This window comes from Ranitomeya variabilis, chromosome 2 (assembly GCF_051348905.1).
Source record: "Ranitomeya variabilis isolate aRanVar5 chromosome 2, aRanVar5.hap1, whole genome shotgun sequence".
NCBI classification, from domain to species: domain Eukaryota; kingdom Metazoa; phylum Chordata; class Amphibia; order Anura; family Dendrobatidae; genus Ranitomeya; species Ranitomeya variabilis.
In genome coordinates, this window is record NC_135233.1 from 226101185 (window position 1) to 226123615 (window position 22431).

The 22431-nt window shown below is 43.6% G+C and overlaps 2 protein-coding genes across 2 annotated transcripts in view; one reads left to right on the plus strand and one right to left on the minus strand.

Annotated features, from left to right (window-relative positions):
- Positions 1–7451, minus strand: part of PNCK (pregnancy up-regulated nonubiquitous CaM kinase) — a 167743-nt gene extending 160292 nt beyond the window's left edge. The window contains exon 1 of the mRNA XM_077283804.1: positions 7167–7451. The gene's annotated coding sequence lies outside the window, so the exon portion shown is untranslated. The remainder of the gene's footprint in view (positions 1–7166) is intronic.
- A 3218-nt stretch (positions 7452–10669) lies between these two features.
- Positions 10670–22431, plus strand: part of SLC6A8 (solute carrier family 6 member 8) — a 77419-nt gene continuing 65657 nt past the window's right edge. Inside the window, exons 1-2 of the mRNA XM_077283800.1 lie at positions 10670–11748; positions 21965–22096. Of these exons, the coding sequence (XP_077139915.1) occupies positions 11472–11748; positions 21965–22096 (409 nt within the window). The 5' untranslated portion in view covers positions 10670–11471. The remainder of the gene's footprint in view (positions 11749–21964; positions 22097–22431) is intronic.

Sequence of the window (22431 nt, forward strand, 5' to 3'; positions counted from 1 at the left end):
GGCAGCACACACAGACATCACCCCTGACGAAGCCACCGCTGTGTGGCGACACGCGTTGGGTGTCTGTTGCCCGCACTCACCTATGTTAGGGTACACATGCCCTTGTATGCTATTGTGCTCAGGACTGGGTTCTACGGGTCATTGCCTGCTCCTACACTTTGGGTCACCGGTCTCTCCCGCTTTGGTGGGTATTTTAATCCTGGTATGGTCACAGCATTTCTGTATAGTTTGTATCTTATGGATTGTGTTTATTACTGCTGTTTTTCAGGTTGTATGCCATCATGGGGTGCTGACACTTCTGTTATTTGACAGGCACCGTTAGCCAGTATTTGGACCATGGGGACAGTTTACCTGTAGCAATTGTGCTAGTTATAGGGTCGTTCGTTGTTCACTGTATTTGGCATGTGTATTTAACCCTTCATTAGGAGGTGCGGTGCTTAGGCCTTATTATAGGCTGTTTGGTTCAGGGATATGTTTGATCCCTTTTTAAATGTTTTTAAATGTGCTGTCTTTTGCATAAGTGTTCAATAAAGGTTGTTATTTTTTATATTTTACATCTATATGGTGGTGACTCCCACTCTGTCAGGTCTATCTTTTTTCTCTTTATTTATATGGTTCAGTTGTTATAGACCTGGGTTGAGTCCCGCTGATCGTGGTGCCCCCACTGCTTTGTCTTATGTACGGTATACATATGCGGTTGTTACCCGCATTTTCTGGGTGTTGGCACACGGTTCAGCTATAGTGACTTGTGTATATTGCTATTGGGTATTATTATTATTTTTTACATCTATTGTAACAACATGGATTTGGCGGCTAGAGAGGCTGCATGGAGTAGCCAGGCTTTGAATTTATTCTCAGAGGACACTGTTGATATCACCGTTAGTGTGTCTGGCGCAGATGACTTCCAACAGGTGACTAGGGAATTGGTTAATTTTCACAAGGCTTATGCAAAGACTTGGTGGAATCTGAAAACTTTGGAAGAATATAAGCGAGTGGGGATCATTCCCAGGGGTCTTAGGGTACAAATTTTTCCCGCCTGGGAGGCTGATGCTTGCTTTCAAAAAACCTGGGAGATGGGTTTGTCCAAATGTTCATATATAATTTTAGACATGCTAATTGAACATGATCAGGGGGTCCTGAAGTCCTTAAAGGACAAAATACGGTCATCTGAGGTTAAATTAAATGGATTTGACCAGAAGGTGTTGGTAGAACCATTTCAGGGGCAACTAAAGAGTACCCTGGACAGTTTTGAAAAGGAAATAACCACTAAAAAGAGACAAAAATTTAAAAGGGATCAGATGGACTTTAGGAGTGGCCGTGCATATAAATGGTCACACAAGGGGAACAAGAGGTTTGGCCATGGGCCGGATCAGGTGGATAGCAACACGGTTAGTGTGTCGGATATACCCTCCAGTGATGGTTTTTTATCCTCCGAACCGAGCGACGCCGAAGGCGCAGGAGGAGGGGTCGGAGGAGGAGACACATTTCAACAGAGACGTGCCCGGAACCGCAGAGTCTGGTCACCCAGACACAAGAGGGAAACGCGGCAGACAAGGAAACGCCAATACTAGATCCGCCCTGTCCTACTGGTAAGTTACAAATCATTAATTTGTCCGATTATGTTCTCTCAGAACGAGAAAAAACATTACTGGAAAAAGGGCTTTCATTTTGCCCTACCAGTGGACTTGACAAATTCACTTTCATCAAGGATGTTTATCTTTTCTGCAGACAGCTAACTTTTAAATTGTTATATCATCGTCCCTCAGCTCTGGATGAATTGCCTATGGCGGATAGACTCGTTTTGAGGGATCTTCTGGACCTCCTGGATGAGGGTGAGGAGTGCCAGCCCAGAAGAAAATTCACTGGAAGGTTGCCTTCACAGGCCACTCCCCCTTTTACTCTGTTCCCTGCGGTACAGAGTTTCTTTAATGCCGTTTGCAGAGAGGTACATGATCTTAGGTTAGATACTACTAGGGGGAGGAACATTAGCCAACGGGATCAGGATATTTTGGCTAGATTGGGTTCTAACCGGGACTTCGTTATCCGTGAAGCGGATAAGGGGGGTAACCTTGTCATTTGGCCGGTTGATCTGTATTCTCAAGAAGCCAGGCGCCAGTTGGGCAACACAGTATGCTATCAAGTATTGCCCTCAGACCCCACTTGTGTTTTTCAGGCCAAACTGAATCGTTTACTGGAGGCTGCGCACACACGCGGTATTATTAACAAACGTGAAAGGGATTTTTTAACCAACCAATATCCCAGGATTCCCACTTTTTATATGCTTCCCAAGGTACACAAGTCCATTCAGGCCCCTCCGGGTAGGCCAATTGTATCTGGGATAGGTGGTCTACTTGAAAAACCGTGTGTTTATATTGATTTCTTCCTTCAGCCTTTAGTTCTGTCCCTTAAGTCCTATGTCAAGGACTCTACATCCCTCATCCTACAACTTCAGGACCTCGAGATCCCACCAGGGGCATGGCTCGTCACACTTGATGTTGAGTCGTTGTACACCTGTATTGGACACGATTGGGGCGTTGGAGCTGTATCATATTTTCTGGACCTGAGGACCACGGGAGACAGAGGACATGACTCATTCATCTTGGACCTATTACTGTTTGTCCTGGACCAAAACTACTTCACCTTTGATCGTGTCTACTACAGGCAAGTAAGGGGCACCGCCATGGGGGCACGTTGTGCCCCTGCGTATGCCAACCTCGCCTTGGGTTGGTGGGAAGCCACAAGGGTATACTGTTCGGAACACTTTGCAGAACATGTCATGAAGTGGTTCCGTTATATTGATGACGTTGTTTTTGTCTGGACAGGCACTCAGGAACTCTGTAAGGACTTTGTGAATACCCTTAATGACAATCCTTGGAATATCCGTCTCACATCTAACTATTCTCAAACGGAGATTGACTTCCTGGATTTGAAACTACAGGTGAGGGATCGGCAAATTCGGACAACCCTTTATCGGAAGCCCACGGCTACAAATAGCCTCCTCCATTTTGACAGTTTCCACCCCATACATCTAAAAACTGGTATCCCTAAGGGACAATTTTTAAGAGTCAGGAGGAATTGTAGTGAACAGGGGGAGTTTACTAGACATTCCCGTGAACTTACCACACGGTTCCGTGAAAGGGGCTATCCTAAACGGGTAATTTCCCGTGCTTTCTCGGAGGCCAAGAATAGCGATAGGGACAGTCTATTACAAGGTAGGCATAGGACCAATGATAGACCGCTTGGCATAATCACGGCTTTTAACAATCAGTGGCAGGACCTACGAGGGATTCTGTCTAAATATTGGGGCATTTTGCAAAGCGAGTCCAAACTTCTTCCCCACATCGCCCCCCAACCCAGTTTGGTGGCCAGGAGGGCCAGGAGCCTCAGGGACCAGTTGAGCCACAGCCATTTCCAACGACCTGTCACTAGATTGGGCAGAGGGGTTAGGCTTAGGGGTACTTTCCCATGCGGTAACTGCAGTATTTGCCCCTTTACCACTCGTGATGAGAAAATTATGGTGCCTTTTTTGTCTTCGCAGACCCCTACCAAGACTTATTTTAATTGCAGGTCCCGGAACTTGATTTATGCGTTGGTTTGCCCATGCCCAAAAATCTATGTGGGCCAAACCACGCAGGAGCTCAGGAGACGTACACAACAACATCTATCCAATGTAACTACAGCGCAAAGGGACAAGGCTAAGGGGAAAACCCTTACGTCAGTGGCAACACATTATCTGGATGAACATCATTCGCACTGGGCTGGCACAAAGGTTCTAGGACTTGAAGCATTGAATATGAATATGAGAGGTGGAAATGTTACCCTTGAACTTTTAAAACGGGAATCCAAGTGGATCTTTGACCTAAACAGTGTCGTCCCATTTGGTATCAATGAAGACCTGTTGTTTACTGGTTTTTACAAACAGTAAAAGGGACAATTAGCTGTATATACAGCTTTGGTTTTTCTTTATGCCTTGCATCCATGGATGTTTGATTAATAGCCCATGTTAAGGGATACATCTCTCTTTGTGTATTTTTGTATTTTATTTATATTTTTTTGTATATTTTTTTTTTTTTTTTTTTTTTTTTAAATTATTTTAGTTATTTTGAGATGTGTTTCCTTTGGGGCCAGTGTATATCATATTCCACTGTATTGGGTGCTTTGAGCATTAATGCTTTTGGATTCTGTAAATTTCTCTCAAATATAGGACAGGGTCCCACGTTGGTCTTTTTTGAATGTCAACGTTAGGGCTATCGTACATTACACTCCACTGTATTGTGTGCTGAGGGCATAAATGCCCTTGACAGCTGTAAACCCCTTATGAGTATAGGATAGGGTTCATGCTTTTCCTTTTTGAAAGCCATAGATTACCTACTCTACAGAGTTTGGCTTTAGTACTAGCAATAGTTAAGCACAAGGTACCAAGTAATGCATGATAAGGTTTTGTACTGTTTCCTGCTAATGATTTAGGTCTTCCATGTATTTACCTGGGCCACAGCATCATTATTATTACTCTGCAGCTTGGAGCAGCCTTTGCTTATTGCTTCCATTATTATGGCATATTCCTCATGGTGATGTTCACCCCTCCTTTTTCCTCCCCTCCCCTCCTCTCCCCTTCCCCTTTTTTCCCATCTCTTCATTTCTGTGCTAGCGCTGTTCACCATTGTTCAGCGCAGCCTTGGTAAGCCCACTAGTCACCGGTGCGCAATCGCATTTTTGTTTAAGCGCTGCTACGGCAACCATTCTTCTCACTCTGCGCAAGCGCTGTAGATTGTTTATGCGCTGCTACGGCGACCAAGAGCGGAGTGCACACTTCCGCTCTGGGACGCCGGCGCATGCGCAGTAAATACAAGCCGGGCCCGGCTGATAGGAACTTCGTTCTGGCTTCTCCATGCGGTCCGCCCGCTCACACAGCTGCCACTCGGTAAGTTATTGCAGCCACGCTATTTAAGCAGAAGGCAGCACACACAGACATCACCCCTGACGAAGCCACCGCTGTGTGGCGACACGCGTTGGGTGTCTGTTGCCCGCACTCACCTATGTTAGGGTACACATGCCCTTGTATGCTATTGTGCTCAGGACTGGGTTCTACGGGTCATTGCCTGCTCCTACACTTTGGGTCACCGGTCTCTCCCGCTTTGGTGGGTATTTTAATCCTGGTATGGTCACAGCATTTCTGTATAGTTTGTATCTTATGGATTGTGTTTATTACTGCTGTTTTTCAGGTTGTATGCCATCATGGGGTGCTGACACTTCTGTTATTTGACAGGCACCGTTAGCCAGTATTTGGACCATGGGGACAGTTTACCTGTAGCAATTGTGCTAGTTATAGGGTCGTTCGTTGTTCACTGTATTTGGCATGTGTATTTAACCCTTCATTAGGAGGTGCGGTGCTTAGGCCTTATTATAGGCTGTTTGGTTCAGGGATATGTTTGATCCCTTTTTAAATGTTTTTAAATGTGCTGTCTTTTGCATAAGTGTTCAATAAAGGTTGTTATTTTTTATATTTTACATCTATATGGTGGTGACTCCCACTCTGTCAGGTCTATCTTTTTTCTCTTTATTTATATTATACTTTTTCACTGATTGTTCTTCTCCTGATTTTGGCTTACGAATACTGATGTAAAATACTGACCGTGTGAACATGGCCTAACAGAAAGGGCTTTGGGCAGAATTTTTTTTACTACTGTTATGTCATTGGAAGAATGTCCGCCTATCGATTTCAGCAGGACAAGCTAAGCATCTAATGTTTATGTGTTCCCTGGTTTTCCTACGAGACGGGGGTCTCAGAGATGCCATATAAATAGCCACTGCAAAGTGGTGGGCAGGCAGACCAGAAGAAATGGTCTGAGGAGGGAGGGTGGGTGTCGGAGATCCTCTCTAGATGTCAAGATGGTGCAGGTCCACCAGGAGGCCTCCCTATAATCCAGCCATGTCCTGGATACTTTCATGTTGCTGCATTGATTTTCATAATTCTATAAGGAAGGATATTTATTTCAGGGAATATATTATTTATGGCTTATCCTTAGAATAGAAAGTACTCTTAGAAATGGCTGTGTCTGATATTGCATGGCAATCGTACCACCATTAAGCGGTCACTATCAATATTATAGTCATAGAACAGTCCCAAATTTGTCAGGACCTTCTTGATATATTGGAAAAAAATCCCAGAAAATGTTGATACTCAACAGGAATAATCATAAGTGTGTTTTAAAGAATAGCTAAACTTTTTTTTATTATTTATTTATCAATTTTTTATAATATACATCTTTACCTTATTTTGCTTCCACCTTTTATGCTACTTTAGAAGCTGCTTTTAACTGCTGCTCAGCAAAGATCTGGACACTATATTTATACAGTTTAGGACTTTCCCTGTCTGAACACATGGTGGGAAACCCAGAGGTTCAGACAGGGAACATTCCATAGTTTGATTGAATATGGTGTACGGACCCTTGTTGAGCAGCAGTTGAAAGCAGCTTTTAAAGAAGCATGAACTGGAAATGAATCAGCAGTGTCTCATAGTGTTTGAAAAAGGAAAAAGCTGAATAAAGTGAAGTATCTAACAACAATTCCTAACTTTTCAATTCCAAGAAGATAGATAAAGGGAATCTTAAGGGAGATTGATGATGCCTGGTTGACTGGCAACACTATTACAGATGTGAATGTTTTACTTTGAAAACATACTTTAAAAAGCGGGTCAGGGTCATTGCTACTTGGATGACTGGTCCAAGTAGCAGATTCATGTTGGTTCTGCCCGTACCGCTATCCCAGACTGATAAATCTCTACCTATACACACTCATATGGAGAGACCTGCCATCCTACCGTCCCTCGCCGGCTTTTCAAAGTATGTTTTCAGAGTAAAAGATACATTGCTGGAATAGTGCATCCGATCTCTGATTCTTGCTGCCTGTGGTTTAGGCAGCACGAATCTCCAGTCAGAAGAATTAGAAAATAATATTTACATTTTTCCAGAAACAGTGCCTCTCTTTTCTATAGTCTGTGACTGGTATTGCAGCTCATTGCTCCTTCATCTTCTGTGACACCCACTGGAGAAGGGCATGTCTTTTCAAAGTCAATTTCATCTGTAACAATGGGGATTATGGGATGGGGGGCAGTTTTTCTAGAAGGCGCTCGCTCCCATCATTACAAGTGATGACACTTAATATACCTTGTTTTGCAGTGACGTCGTTTCGACGTCCGCTGACCACCAGACAGATGACAATGCAGCGGCAGATCCTTGCCTGGTTTTGCTGCAGTGCCGGCGTATCAGTACAGTATATGGAGAAATATGACTGCGGCCATCTCATTGTCTCTGCAGCTTTAGGGCTTCTGGTTTGCAGCATCGCTGTGTAGGATAAGTGCTGCCTACCTGTAAGGATTACATTCTGTATTCAGGGAGAGTGCCGAAGCACTGCAGCATGTAATGCCCATCTGCTGCGCCTGTAACCCGTACACTGCCACACCGAGGAACGGCCTCTGACACTGATCTCTGTACAGACTTTATATACAGCCGCGGGTGGAATCATGATCCACCCGCTGCCGTTAATCTCTGACAGCGGCATTTAACACCAGCGCGCCGGAAGCGCGTCACTAACTCTGCCCACATGATCGCAGGGCGCCGATGGGTTGGCATTACAACCGGGGTCTGCAGGAGATCCCTGTGGTGGTCATTGTCGATCGGTGGCCAGTGCTCATAGCAGTTGAGCATTTCTGCAGCCTCGCTATGTGTAGCACAAGCAATCACAAGATCGCAGCTTCAAGTCTCCCAAGGAAACTATGGAAGCAAATAAAAGTTAAAAAAAAGTTGTTTGTTTTTTTTTAAATGTAAACTTTCAAATCATCCCCATTTTGTCCCATTCAAAATAAAACAATAAAAAAATTAAAAACTACACATATTTGGTATCGTCGCATTCAGAAACACCCGATTTATCAAAATATAAAAAGTATTCATCCGATCGGTAAACGGCGTAATGAGAAAAAAATTTGAAATGGCAAAATACGTTTTTATCGGTCGGCTCAACTTTGCAGTAACAGGCAGTCAAAAGATCGTATGTACCCCAAAATGGTATCGATAAAAATGTCAGCTCCGGACCCAAAAAATCAGCCCTCACTCGGCCCCAGATCCCGAAAAATGGAGACGCTACGGTGTCGGAAAATGGCACCATTATTTTTTTTTTTTTTAACAAACTTTGGATTTTTTATTTCACCGATTAAATAAAAAAAAGGAACCTAGACATGTTTGGTGTCTATGAACTCGTAATGACCTGGAGAATCATAATGGCAGGTCAGTTTTAGCATTTAGTGAACATGGTAAAAAAAAAATATATAACAATTGTGGAATTATGTTTTTCTTTTTTGCAATTTCATCGCAATTGGAATTTTTTTTCTCGTTTTCCAGTACATTATATGGTAAAATCAATGGTGTCGTTCAAAAGTACAACTCTTCCTGCAAAAAAAACAAGCCCTCAGTCGGTCATATTGACGAAAAAATTAAAAAAAGTTATGGCTCTGGGAACAAGGGTAGGAAGAAAATGAAAACTGATAAATGGGAAATGGCCTGGGGTGAAAGGGTTAAAATTTACAGCCGTTCTTGAGACATTAACACTTTTCTTTTGTTTACAGCTTGTTGTCTAGGAGACCGACCACTGCTGCTGTCTGGCCTGTTAGCGTTGTGCTTGCATTAGAACAGTGCACAGCGCTTACAAGCTTCACAGAAAAGAACTTGTGAGCACTGCGAATGTTCTGCTGTCTAGCAGCGGTGGTCGTTCTCCAAGGTAACGAGCTATAAACAAAAGAAAAGTGTTAATATATCGAGAACGGATACAAATCTAAATAAGCAGTAAATTGCCCTATCCGACAATATCCATCTATGCAATTCAAAGTTAAAGTATTTTTATAGAACAATGTTGATTGACAACCTATAAATGATAGTGACAATTTTAAAATGGATATTTTTTTCTTTTCCTGTAAAAATTGAAACCTTTATTTCAATAAAAATTACAATTTAAAAATAAATAAAAAACTCCATCTATGAAAATGGGAGTAACTCCTTTAATACTTAAGGCTTTCATTTTGATTTAGGCAATTATTTTACACCCATGTATTACTGGGTATGCTGAACAATTCTTATGACTGGACCTAAAATATATAATGAATAAAATGTGTAAGTCTGGAGAGTTTAGTGTGCAGCGCCCCTTCTGTCCACAAGAGGGCCTAATAGACCTGTCAGCTGTCAGACGCACGTCTTACAGACCTACCAAAAAAATCATCGCCTATCGATCATCCATGTACTGATATACAGGGCTAGAGCAGTAAGTGGAAACTTTACAGAAAATGAAGGAAAGTCGAGCTACATTTTTAGGTGTACTGTCCCTTTAAAAAAAGATAAAAATTAGGTGTAGTATTTTATTTGTAGATTGTAAGCTCGTGAGCAGGGACCTCACTCCTAATGCCACTGTTTAAATTGTCTTAACTTGTATTGAATTTGTCTGTATATCTCCCCGCTTAATTGTAAAGTGCTGCGGAATATGTTGGCGCTATATAAAGAAAGTATTATTATTATTATTATTTATTTATTTATTTTGATCGCCATGCTTTGGTAATGGCCAGACTATACATAAATTGCTTTTATTTATTTTGTTTTTTCTTGTTTGTCTTTTTTTTTGTTTATTTTTTTATTCGCTTTACTTGCACATTTTATGTTTGTTTCTTGGTGATGATGATGATGATTAGTGTTTGCTTTTTGTTCAGACAATTTCTTTCTCTAGATCTCCCTTGTTTTGTTGTTGTTGTTTTTCTTCTACATTTTTGCATTTGCTTTTTTGACATGACAAATCATGCGACTCCCAAAAGAATTCTTGAAATCATCTGACCTACGACTCGCCTGACTTGTTAGGAAATGTAACTTCAAGGGGTTGTTGTACAGAATTAGAAAAAAAAAAAGAAAAGAAAATTAATTCCTTCTTCCGAAAACAGTGCCACGCCTGTCTACAGTTTGTGTGCGGTATAACGACTCTGCGCCATTCATTTCAAAGGAGCTGAGCTGCAATGCCAAATACAAACAGGAGCCAAGGGTGGCGCTGTTTCTTTTTTGGACTAAGGCAGTTATTTTTCTAATCCTGGACAACCCCTTTAAATGGATCCAAACAGGAGTAGTGGTGCGTATGCACCGCTAAATTTGCACTTACTTAGGATCAGTTCCTGAGAATGGAAGATTTCAGTATTTGCCCGTCCCAGCAGTCGGACCCCCACCGATCAAGTTACAGCCCACCCTGTGGAAAGCTGGACATCTTACCCCTCCTTTCTCCTCCTGGACTGATATTAGACTCTCAATTCATGAGCAAAATGTGTATTCAGTGAAGACAGATCTCCCCATTACTGAGATAACAGTTGGTGCTTAGAAAGTTCTATGGAGATGGGCGGAGCTAGGCACAGACATTCCGCTGCAGTTCTCCATAGAACTTTATGAGCTGTCATCTCCTATTTCTGTAATCAGCACCAAGCGAATTGGAAGAGAAGCAGATTTCTCTGATAAGATATATTACAAAGTTTCTTATTTTCATGTGTACTATTGATTTATGAAATAAAAATGACAACGACGGTGATCCCAAGAACACGGTCGCTCATGATAATCCGCGCTCACATCTCCCTCCTCTTTTTCGTATCCCACTCCTCGCATGAACTTCCCAAAATAGAAACCACGTGAGACGAGCTCGCCGCTCTCTGACAGCGCCGCACAACAGCAGGAGGAAAAGGGATTTACTCTGAATGGATGGAGCAGAGGAGCTTCAGGAAGGAGGGGAAAATCTAGAGTAAGGGTGCGGAGGCGTGGAAGAAAGCTCAGCAGCCTGGACATTGAGACAGAGGGTTGGCTTCATGGTTTCAGAGACGCATCAGAAGAAGAAGGAGTAGGAGCAAGGCAAGAAAAGGGAGGGCGAGACGTGAGAGGAGGGTAGAAGGGAGGAACTATCCAGCCTGGGCTTTTAAACCTCAGGGTAGAGGAGCGTAGGATTCAGAAATCCCTCTAGAAGAGCGTTGATCTAGCTGATTTACCCTTCGGTTTTGGACGACTCGTCAGGGGCTTCGGTTTCTTACTATTCCCCCCCAAATTTCCTCCTTTTTTGACATCCAACGCTGTAACCCATGAGATTCTTCCGGCTCACCTTTAAGTGCTTTGTGGACGGTTTCTGATTCCCTTTCCCCCCCTCCAATCCCTTCTTATTCTCTCTGTTTTTTGGGATTTTTTTTTCCCAGCTAAAATTTGAATTGCCAAAATTTCGATTATTTTTTATTAGTTCTCGTACTGTATTATTATTTTTTCTTTTCCTTTATAGTATTATTTATTATTTATTTTTGAGGGGTGGGGGGTTCATCAGGTCCACGAGCAGTTGGGTAAGGAAGGGACGTGAGGGTCAAAGAACTGGTCGAGGGTTTACGTTGGTCCTTTTTTTGAAAGAAGTTTTAAGTTGGAAGGATGGAGAAGAAGAGATTGTCCGTGGAGAACGGCAGCTACAAAGTGAACATGGAGGAGAAAAATGGACAACTCATACCGAGCGGGAATGGACATGCTGACTTGTGTCATAATGGATCCATCAAAGGGGGCATCATCTTCTCCCCAAATTCCAGGGAAGCCATTCCTGAGAGGGAGACATGGACTCGGCAGATGGATTTCATAATGTCTTGTGTAGGATTTGCTGTTGGACTTGGAAATGTCTGGAGATTTCCCTACCTGTGCTACAAGAACGGAGGAGGTGGGTGAACGAAGACTTAGAGTAACACATACCCTTCAGGTCCCCACTTCCCATAGTCACATAGTTACCAAAGTTGCCCCTCTGGGTATGATCTGTCTTCCTACGTCACCAATTCAATACCTAGGTTGTCCCGCACCCATGTCTCTCTGGATCCAATAGTTTGGCTCGCTCGTAACTTCATGTTAGCGTACTTGTGACGTTAGAGCGACCTAACCCTAATCTCAAGGGGGTTTTCGGTGAAAATAAGTTATCAAATATTCAGAGGACAGGAGATGACTTAAGGTGGGGGATATGCACCTATGTGGAGAACGAGGCACTTCTGCCCCATTGGTAAAAGTGCGGCATGGGCCACCTTTACCGATGGGTAGAACAGGCAGTGCACATGTTCCACCGCCGCTATATGGGGCTGTGCTTGGCCTTTACCCACAGCCCCGTAGGGAATGGATGAAGCCACGGTCGGGCATGGGCACGGACACTCCATCCTAGCAGGGATAAAATGGCCCGTTCTGCCCATTGGTGCGGGTCCAGTGGATAGGTGATAACTTCAGCCCATGGATGGATGGATGGATCCACTATATATGAGTACAATTCTCAGAATCCAGGTAAGAAAAAATAATCCTTATTTGATAAATCCACAAGAATAATAATAATAATCTTTATTTTTATATAGCGCTAACATATTCTACAGCGCTTTACAGGTTGCACACATTATCAAGAAGTGAGTGAAGGCAGGCCTCCAAAATAAAAGCAAAAGTGAGGGCTTTATTGGTCCACTGCGACCTTTCAGTCCATGCGCTCTATAAAAGACTACTAACTATATGGACTGAAACATTGCAATGAGTCGGTAAAGTCCTCACTTCTGCATTTCTTTTGCCGGAGGCCTGCTATTACTGCTTGTGCTGTATTACAGCCTCTTCCTACATGACAGGACGCACGTCAGCTTTTCTTTATTTGCTCTTTTTGACGTTTCATTCGCATTCATTAGTTTCCTTTGTTACTTTTCTGCAGACTCCAGACAATGTCCTTTATTATTGTATACATAGTGCAGAATCTATGATCAAAGATGTATATACTTCATGTCACTTGTTGTCCTCCATTATGTCCTTCCTTAAAAGGGGACGACTGGACACTATAAAAAGCAGAGTGAGGTGGGTGTGGGCACGGTTCAGTCTCACTGCCCTGATATCTAGAGGGTTAACAGCAGCAGTCCAGTCAAGCTCCTTAGTTTTCAGGATTTTTGTGTCCAGCAGTATCCTAAACAGCCATGTCAGCCCCCAGCTGCACATAGTGCAGGAGATACAAAGCTGAGCGCCGCATATAGTGCAGGAGATACACAGCTAAGCGCAGCATATAGTGCAGGAGATACACAGCTGAGTGCTGCACATAGTGCAGGAGATACACGGCTAAGCGCTCCACATAGTGCAGGAGATACACGGCTGAGCGCTCCACATAGTGCAGGAGATACACGGCTGAGCGCTGCACATAGTGCAGGAGATACACGGCTGAGTGCTGCACATAGTGCAGGAGATACACTGCTGAGCGCTCCACATAGTGCAGGAGATACACGGCTGAGCGCTGCACATAGTGCAGGAGATACACAGCTAAGCGCTCCACATAGTGCAGGAGATACACGGCTGAGTGCTGCACATAGTGCAGGAGATACACGGCTAAGCGCAGCATATAGTGCAGGAGATACACAGCTGAGTGCTGCACATAGTGCAGGAGATACACGGCTAAGCGCAGCATATAGTGCAGGAGATACACAGCTGAGCGCTGCACATAGTGCAGGAGATACACGGCTGAGTGCTGCACATAGTGCAGGAGATACACTGCTGAGCGCTGCACATAGTGCAGGAGATACACGGCTGAGCGCTGCACATAGTGCAGAAGATACACTGCTGAGCGCTGCACATAGTGCAGGAGATACACAGCTAAGCGCTCCACATAGTGCAGGAGATACACGGCTGAGTGCTGCACATAGTGCAGGAGATACACGGCTAAGCGCAGCATATAGTGCAGGAGATACACAGCTGAGTGCTGCACATAGTGCAGGAGATACACGGCTGAGCGCTGCACATAGTGCAGGAGATACACGGCTGAGCGCTGCACATAGTGCAGGAGATACACGGCTGAGCGCTGCACATAGTGCAGAAGATACACTGCTGAGCAATGCACATAGTGCAGGAGATACACAGCTGAGCGCTGCACATAGTGCAGGAGATACACGGCTGAGCGCTGCACATAGTGCAGGAGATACACGGCTGAGCGCTGCACATAGTGCAGAAGATACACTGCTGAGCGCTGCACATAGTGCAGGAGATACACAGCTGAGCGCTGCACATAGTGCAGGAGATACACGGCTGAGCGCTGCACATAGTGCAGGAGATACACGGCTGAGCGCAGCATATAGTGCAGGAGATACACAGCTGAGCGCTGCACATGGTGCAAGAGATACACAGCTGAGCGCAGCATACAGTGCAGGAGATACACAGCTGAGCGCAGCATACAGTGCAGGAGATACACAGCTGAGCGCTGCACATAGTGCAGGAGATACACAGCTAAGCGCTCCACATAGTGCAGGAGATACACGGCTGAGCGCTGCACATAGTGCAGGAGATACACAGCTAAGCGCTCCACATAGTGCAGGAGATACACAGCTGAGTGCTGCACATAGTGCAGGAGATACACAGCTAAGCGCTCCACATAGTGCAGGAGATACACGGCTGAGCGCTGCACATAGTGCAGGAGATACACAGCTGAGCGCTGCACATAGTGCAGGAGATACACGGCTGAGCGCTGCACATAGTGCAGGAGATACACGGCTGAGCGCAGCATATAGTGCAGGAGATACACAGCTGAGCGCTGCACATGGTGCAAGAGATACACAGCTGAGCGCAGCATACAGTGCAGGAGATACACAGCTGAGCGCAGCATACAGTGCAGGAGATACACAGCTGAGCGCTGCACATAGTGCAGGAGATACACAGCTAAGCGCTCCACATAGTGCAGGAGATACACGGCTGAGCGCTGCACATAGTGCAGGAGATACACAGCTAAGCGCTCCACATAGTGCAGGAGATACACAGCTGAGTGCTGCACATAGTGCAGGAGATACACAGCTAAGCGCTCCACATAGTGCAGGAGATACACAGCTGAGCGCTGCACATAGTGCAGGAGATACACAGCTAAGCGCAGCATATAGTGCAGGAGATACTCTGCTGAGCGCTGCACATAGTGCAAGAGATACACGGCTGAGCGCTGCACATAGTGCAGGAGATACACGGCTGAGCGCTGCACATAGCGCAGGAGATACACGGCTGAGCGCTGCACATAGTGCAAGAGATACACAGCTGAGCGCTGCACATAGTGCAGGAGATACATGGGTCCTACCTCTGAGACCCTCGTCTGTCAGAAGAATGGGGGTTCTGTGAACCCTTTCACAGAATCTCCATCAAATTCAGAGCTTATATAAAATTCGGACTGGCCCAACGAAGGGCCAAGCTACCCATCAATAGCTACATGAAGAAGAAGAAGATAACTTTCCATCTGGGCTACTAGATACTTCATTTTGTGAAAAGCATTCCCGGATGATAAATGTCCTCTAGGGATATCTCCAACAAGCATGTCCTCATATCGCCATTTTTAAATGAGTGGGCTGTCAATAGAGCCCTCTGTATGAACCCAGAAGCAATTTACAGAATTAGAAAACATGTCTGCAAAAAAAAACAAAAAACAGCGCCACACATGATCACAGGATGTGTGTGGTATTGCAGTTTTGCAACATTCACTATAACAGATCTAATACCTTTTTCATAATGTGTGTGTGTTTTATTAACCATTTACTATTATTGGATTAATAATGGATAGGTGTCTTATTGACACCTCTCCATTATTAACCTGGCTTAATGTCACCTTACAATAGCAAGGTGACATTAACCCTTTATTACCCATATCCCACCGCCACACGGGAGTGGGAAGAGAGAGGCTAAGTGCCAGAATAAATCAGTTTAATCCTGCACCTAAAAGCAGAATTAATGATGAAGCACCGTAGTGAAAGTGTAACCATTAGAAATGAGACATAACGGGCGACATTCAGAAGCCGTGAACCAAATCTACTAATGCAGCCATGAGCCAGTTTACAATGCATACATTTACAGTGGACAAAAGGGACATCTGCTGCACACAGCTGCTCTGACAAAGACCCGGCCGGGGATAGCCATGCATCATGCAGAAAAGATGATGTGGAGAAAAGTCATTTTGTATGAGTTCTGTTCTCCTTTAAGGACACAATCAGGGCTCTGTTCACATCTCGTTCTGCGCTTCCATTGGTGATACACGTTGGGAGTATTCCCAGACGTATCCCTATGACGGAAGCCACGGTGTACATGGACCACTGACTGCCCCGTATATGTTCTTTACTGTGTCCCTCAGTGTAGGAAAGAACTAAGTGTTACTATACAGTAAAAAAAAGTATGCAAGGTTAGCTGACCCAGCGGATACTTCAAGGGGGTTCCCATTTTTTTAAAAACCGATTCCCTGGCTGCAGTTTGTTTTCTTATTTCAAAAAAAAAAGGGCTTTACTCACTCTCCGCAGGTCCCACCGATTCTCTGCCACTGCTTCAGATGACTGTCACCGTCTGCAGCAAGGACGTCATGTTACAAGTGCTGCAGCCAATCAGTGAGCTCAGCGGATCGTGACGTTTGCTCAGGTAGAGCCGCTTAGTTCACTGATCGGCTGCAGCGCTATCACTGTGACGTCAATGATGCAGACACTGGGAGTAGTGGCGGAGACATCCCTGGACCTGAGGAGGGTGATTGGAAGTACATTTTGATTTAGAAAAAAAAATGCAGCCGGGGACAGGGGGTTTCTGAAACTGGAAAATCCCTTTAAGAGACATTCTTTTTGCTGGGATAATATGTGTATGGCTGCATTGCCAAAAAAAAATCGATCACCAAACGATCGCTCATTCAGTGGTTGCACCTTAGGTAGATGTAAGTTGATCACTCCTGAGGCCTCCCGATGCTCCCAACCCGATGGACTCAGCCGAGTGCGCACGTGTTCTCGATAGGGAGAGGGGAGTAAGTAACTGCGAGGCAGCTCTGTCAGGAGCTAATTACTTATATTAACAAAGGATTGAGCATATTGAGGTCCGACATGTCCAATCCTTCTGCCTTCTAGGAAGAGCTGGACAGCCATATACATATAAGTTTATCAACTGGTGCCAATGCGTGTAGCCAAAATTCACCTTAAGGCAGGGGCAGACTGGCCAAAAGGGCACATAATTCATAGCCAGGTGCAACGCTCCTTTAAGAATAAAGCTGGCCATATGTTTCAGAGCTTGTTAAGCCCACGTCTATTCCTCCCGACAGACCCCCAAAGCACATACATGTGCTGTATGTATGGGGGTCTCCCGACTCTGCACTTAAAGATTATGTTTAGGGGAGAAGAGAATCAGGCCATTAGTATTTCAACAGCCAATCCTTTTGCTTTCAGTGGAGATAAGCGGGTTTCTCCTCTTTTCAATGAGTGAAGCCAAATTTTCATGAGTATGGGGAAGTTAGGAGAGGAAGCTGATGGATGCATGAATTTATGGCAGATAATGATCTCATGTCTATGGCTTAAAGGGAACCTGTCAGTAGGAACAACCCTCCTAAGCTGTCTGTATGGACATGTAGGTCATAGGAAGCTGAATAAAATGATACCTTGATATCTGAAATCTGATGTCTTATTCCCAAGAAATTCACATTATTGTTAATATGTAAATGAGCTGTCATGAGCCATGGGCCGGACATAGATCTCCCTGAGAGTCTGCCTCCAGAGCTTATTGTAAATCAAAGGGGACGTTACCAGTGTGAGACATGTAGATCAGGAGAGCAGACTGTCAGGCATTACATGTCTCACACTAATAAAGCCCTCTTTCATTTAAAATAAGCTCTGGAGGCAGATTCTCAGGGAGATCTATGTCCGGCCCATAAATCATAACAGCTCATTTGCATATTAAGAATAATGTGGATTTCTCTGAAATAAGACATTGGATTGCAGATATCAAGGTATCATTTGATTCTACTTTCTATTCCCTACATGCCCATATGGTCAGCTTAGGAGCTTTCATCCTACTGACAGATTCCCTTTAAGTATGCCAGTGTTCTCAATAGGGGGAGAGGAATATCTCTGGAGGCAGAATATTTATTGTGAAAACAAAGAATCATACATGTTCAATAGCAAAATGCCCAATCCTTCTTTTCACCAGCTTTACCACTATGACTTTCCATCATTATCCACAGCAGCCTTAAACTTCCACCTAAAATCTTAGTCATTTGCCAGGGTTAAAATAACTGCTGGTCGCCTGGTACCAATATGTCCCCCTAGCCGCACTGGGCTCTATAACAACGCAGCACTTTGCCTCCACAGTAGGTGCATCTCTACATATTTTCAGGCTTCCTACCCATTATGATGCATTGGCATTGTGAATAGACCTACAGTAGATATATATTATTATTATTATTATTATTGTTTATTTATATAGCACCATTAATTCCATGGTGCTGTACATGAGAAGGGGTTACATCAAAATACAAATATCACTTACAGTAAACAAAACTAACAATGACAGACTGGTACAGCGGGAAGAGGACCCTGCCCTTGCGGGCTTACAATCTACAGATTGTATATATCTATATATTACACACACCCAGTGTCCATGAAACGATCCCTGATGCTCACGTATTCTTGGCTGGCCGGTTAACCATTAACCAACATGGTCTTATAACTGGGACAGGACTTCAGATAAGAAGAAATGACAGATCCAAGTCCTGAATCACCCCTACTGACGTGTGTGGGAAATTTCACAAACCTGATAGGAATGGGAGAAAACAAATATCACAAGTGTTGCTTATCGGGAGCACTGAATGCGCCATTGATGATCTCGGCAGTCGGCCTCTCTCTACATAATAAGCCATTATAGGGCTACTATGAATTCCATGTACAATTCATGTCTCCTGTAGCTCATTTGAAGATTGATATTCATTTTCCACCCCATTAGAGAGTAAAGCGGTGGATCGCACTCCCATGCTTTACACTGAAGCTCAACTTTTTCATCTTGCAAATATTTTTGAAAGAGCCTCAACAATCAGGATCCTTAATCTTATAAGGTACTGAAACTAAAGGGTCATTAAATGATGAATCCTGCAGATGGGTCACCCCTGACCTATCCCCGGTGCTATCTCTCCTCCCCACTGTAACTTCCTGTATATTCAACATTCCCAAAATCCCAATAGGATGAGGCCTCGTACAGTTTTTCCATCACTGGTAAAAGTTTCAGAGACTACAGGGTTGAATATGGTCACATCAGCATGTTTACTATGTCATTGTTAGATGTCTACGGACGGTCACTTCGAGGCTGTACCAGGCACCTTTGTGACACCTTTCTGCGTCTTTTATTCTGGGTCAATCCGTTTATCTGAAGAAGGTCATCGTGTGAGACTGAAATGTCAGATGTTCGCAATTAAATCACATATATGTTCTTTACATATCGTATTGAATACACCGTTTGTCTGGGAATGGATGAGGACATGCATTCGTGTAGACGAGTACATTGACACGAGTACATTTCTCCTAATTGACCCATTATGTCACCGTGACTTTGTCAATGGAAACGAAAATAATTTTCCATTCTCAAGCTCACGCATACGGCCTAGAAGTTCATTGATGTCGGCAACACATTTCCCTGTGTAAACATGGCATGTGTTTCTGACGATATGCAAACTGTATGGGATGAAATGATCTTATTAGCAATCACCCATCAACAAACAGTTTCCATTGGCCAAGGTCCTTAAAGGGGACTTGTCACTTGCCATACATATGGGATTTTTTTTACCTGGTGTAAATGCTACTGTGCTCCTGAATCTGACGCTGTTTTTCTTTTGCTCCTGTGCCTCACCAATTGTGAGATATGGCCCCTTCTTCCCTGTATGTAAATCTAGTATAACTGGGCGTGGTCTTCAAGAACACACCCACAGGAAGGAGTTATAGACTACCTCCATTTGGGTAACAAGACTACATTTATATACAGGGAAGATATGGCCATATCTCAGGAACAGAGAGGAGCAGGAACAAAAGAAAAACAGCGCCGGATTCAGAACAGCGGCATTTACATCAGGTAAAACAATAACATAGTTATGGCAAGTGACTGTTTCTTTTTTCATGAGCAACGATCAACTTTGTTATATTGCCAATCAGCACTAGGAATGGGCCTGTGTACGCCTTACTTTATATGGGAGGTCCCATCTTGTACAATAATGGAATCTACGGTATATCCATTGGTGGCAATTTTCATAACGTCCATATAAATAAAGTTGTGAATGTGTAGCCACCTCTCTATTTCTGTCAGCGTTCCACTGGGTCCCAATCCTCTCTTTAAGACATGTATGGCATATGCTGTAGATATTCCATAAATGTATCCACCAATCACAATAGGTGATGTTATAGCTTCTGCTACCTTTACCATGACCTTTGCACATGCTCATTAGATGCTTCAATGCATAAAATAGGGTAATTGCTTCTAATGTACGTATACATTTTCTGAAAAAACTTGTCTTCTGTCTAAGTATTTCATACCTTTTTCAATGCCATAGTTCTTTTGAGATTGTTAATGACCTTGGTGGATTCCTTCTTGACTTATGACTGCCCGGTGAAACTGAGCAGCAGCCAAATATGGTTGGTTCATGTAGGTTATTATATGGCTTTGAACCCTACAAATCTTCCGTCTGGCTCTCCCTCCAGCCATATAAATCTTTCCAAAGTCAGAACTCCTATGGGTGGTTGACATTGCTACATGTGTTTCAACGAGAACTCAATAAATGTGACTCAACTTTATTGGTTCGAATGTAGAGTAATGGTCCCTCCTGTAACATAGTGTACATGGGACAATGGACTAAAAGCCATTTGCTACCATTTTGGATGTGAATAGTCTGAGGGCACTTGTGTACTATATCCTCTCATATCGATGAAGAAGTCATTCCCAAGGCCCCTCTAAGATCAAATTGGGTGGAATATTAATGGAGATATTTTAATAATTTAATAAATACATAATTAACAAATATACATAAGCTGTACTCCACTGGGTGGTGTCATCTAACATAGCCAATGGGCCATTCTTATTCCAGGCTGCAAACTCATTACAATTGATATTCCGCCTGATTGTCCTCCATTTCATGCGGTCAGCCACTGAATATTGCACTCTGACCTTCTATGATGAGACCTTGCCACATGTCCTCACCAGCATCATCTTATCCTGACGTCCTAATCCCCTGAATCCTCTTATAAATCAAACTGTCTCCAGTGCTGACTGTGTATAATCACAAATTAATATGTCTTCCTGACCATAGCTATGACTAAGACCAGGATTAAGTAAGTGTTTCAATGTCTCCTGGCTTATAAAGAAGAACGACAGAAGATTATGACAAGAAGAATCTACAGAGCTCAGTGTTTCTTAGAGAGGGTATTGGGAACGGCCTTGAAAATGGGACTTGGTGGGCTTTAAATCTTTGCTAATGCCACCAGGTAAAGCGAGATTTGTAAGTGGTAAATGTAGTTGTCATAGATAATTGCCTATATGACTCAATGAGACATAGAAAACTGGGCCACAAAGAAAAACTAAAAACCAACCCCTCAGTATGGTCCTGGCTTTGGTTATCTTGACAACTAACTCAGTAGTGAAGGAGGTGGCGACCAACCATGGTAGGGCCTCCAATAGGCTTGACCATCATGACCATTGGCATAGGATTTCAGAAGGTGGGGTTAACCCAACCGTGCTAGGGCCTCCTATGGGTTTGATCATGACAATTGAATCAGTAGAAAAGGAGTTTTGTCAACCATGGTTGAGCCTTGTAAGGGTTTAGTCATCGTGACAATTGGCTCAGTAGAAAAGATGGTGGGACCAACCATGGTAGGGCTTCCTTTGGGTTTCGTCATCATGACAATTGACTTAGTAGAAAATGAAGTGGAACCGACAATGTTAGATCCTCCTATGGGATTGGCCATCATGACAATCATACCCGTAAAATAAGAGGAAGGACCAACCAAGGTAGACCCCATGGCCACTACATGGTCCCCACTACATATGTAAATTATTGACATAATTTATTTATACCCTAGTGATCTACATTAAACTGATCTAGCTGAAACCTTGCATGACCAAACATTTTTATCTTCCAGGTGTCTTTCTCATTCCTTATATCCTGATCGCCATCTTTGGTGGAATTCCGATTTTCTTCCTGGAAATCGCCTTGGGACAGTTTATGAAGGCTGGAAGTATTGCTGTTTGGAACATAGCTCCTCTTTTCAAAGGTTAGTCCATCAAGTCAACATTTTTGGTTAGGACTATGAAGGTAAAAAACTGAATACAAATTCCCTCAAACATATTTGAAGTCTAAGGTCCCCATACACATTGGATTAAAGTTGCCCAAACCTGCAGATTTCGGTTGGACCGATTCACTCTCTCTCTTGAATCGTGATGTTGGTAAGACAAAGATTGGGCAGTTGAACTTCTAATGGCTAAAATTATCTTCATACCAGTCGTGGGTGGTATAGAACGCCATCTTGGAAAGATTAACTCACAATAATAAGATCACCTCTTTATTAGATAAGAGATTTACAATTAATTAGGGTCTACCTCAGTATTT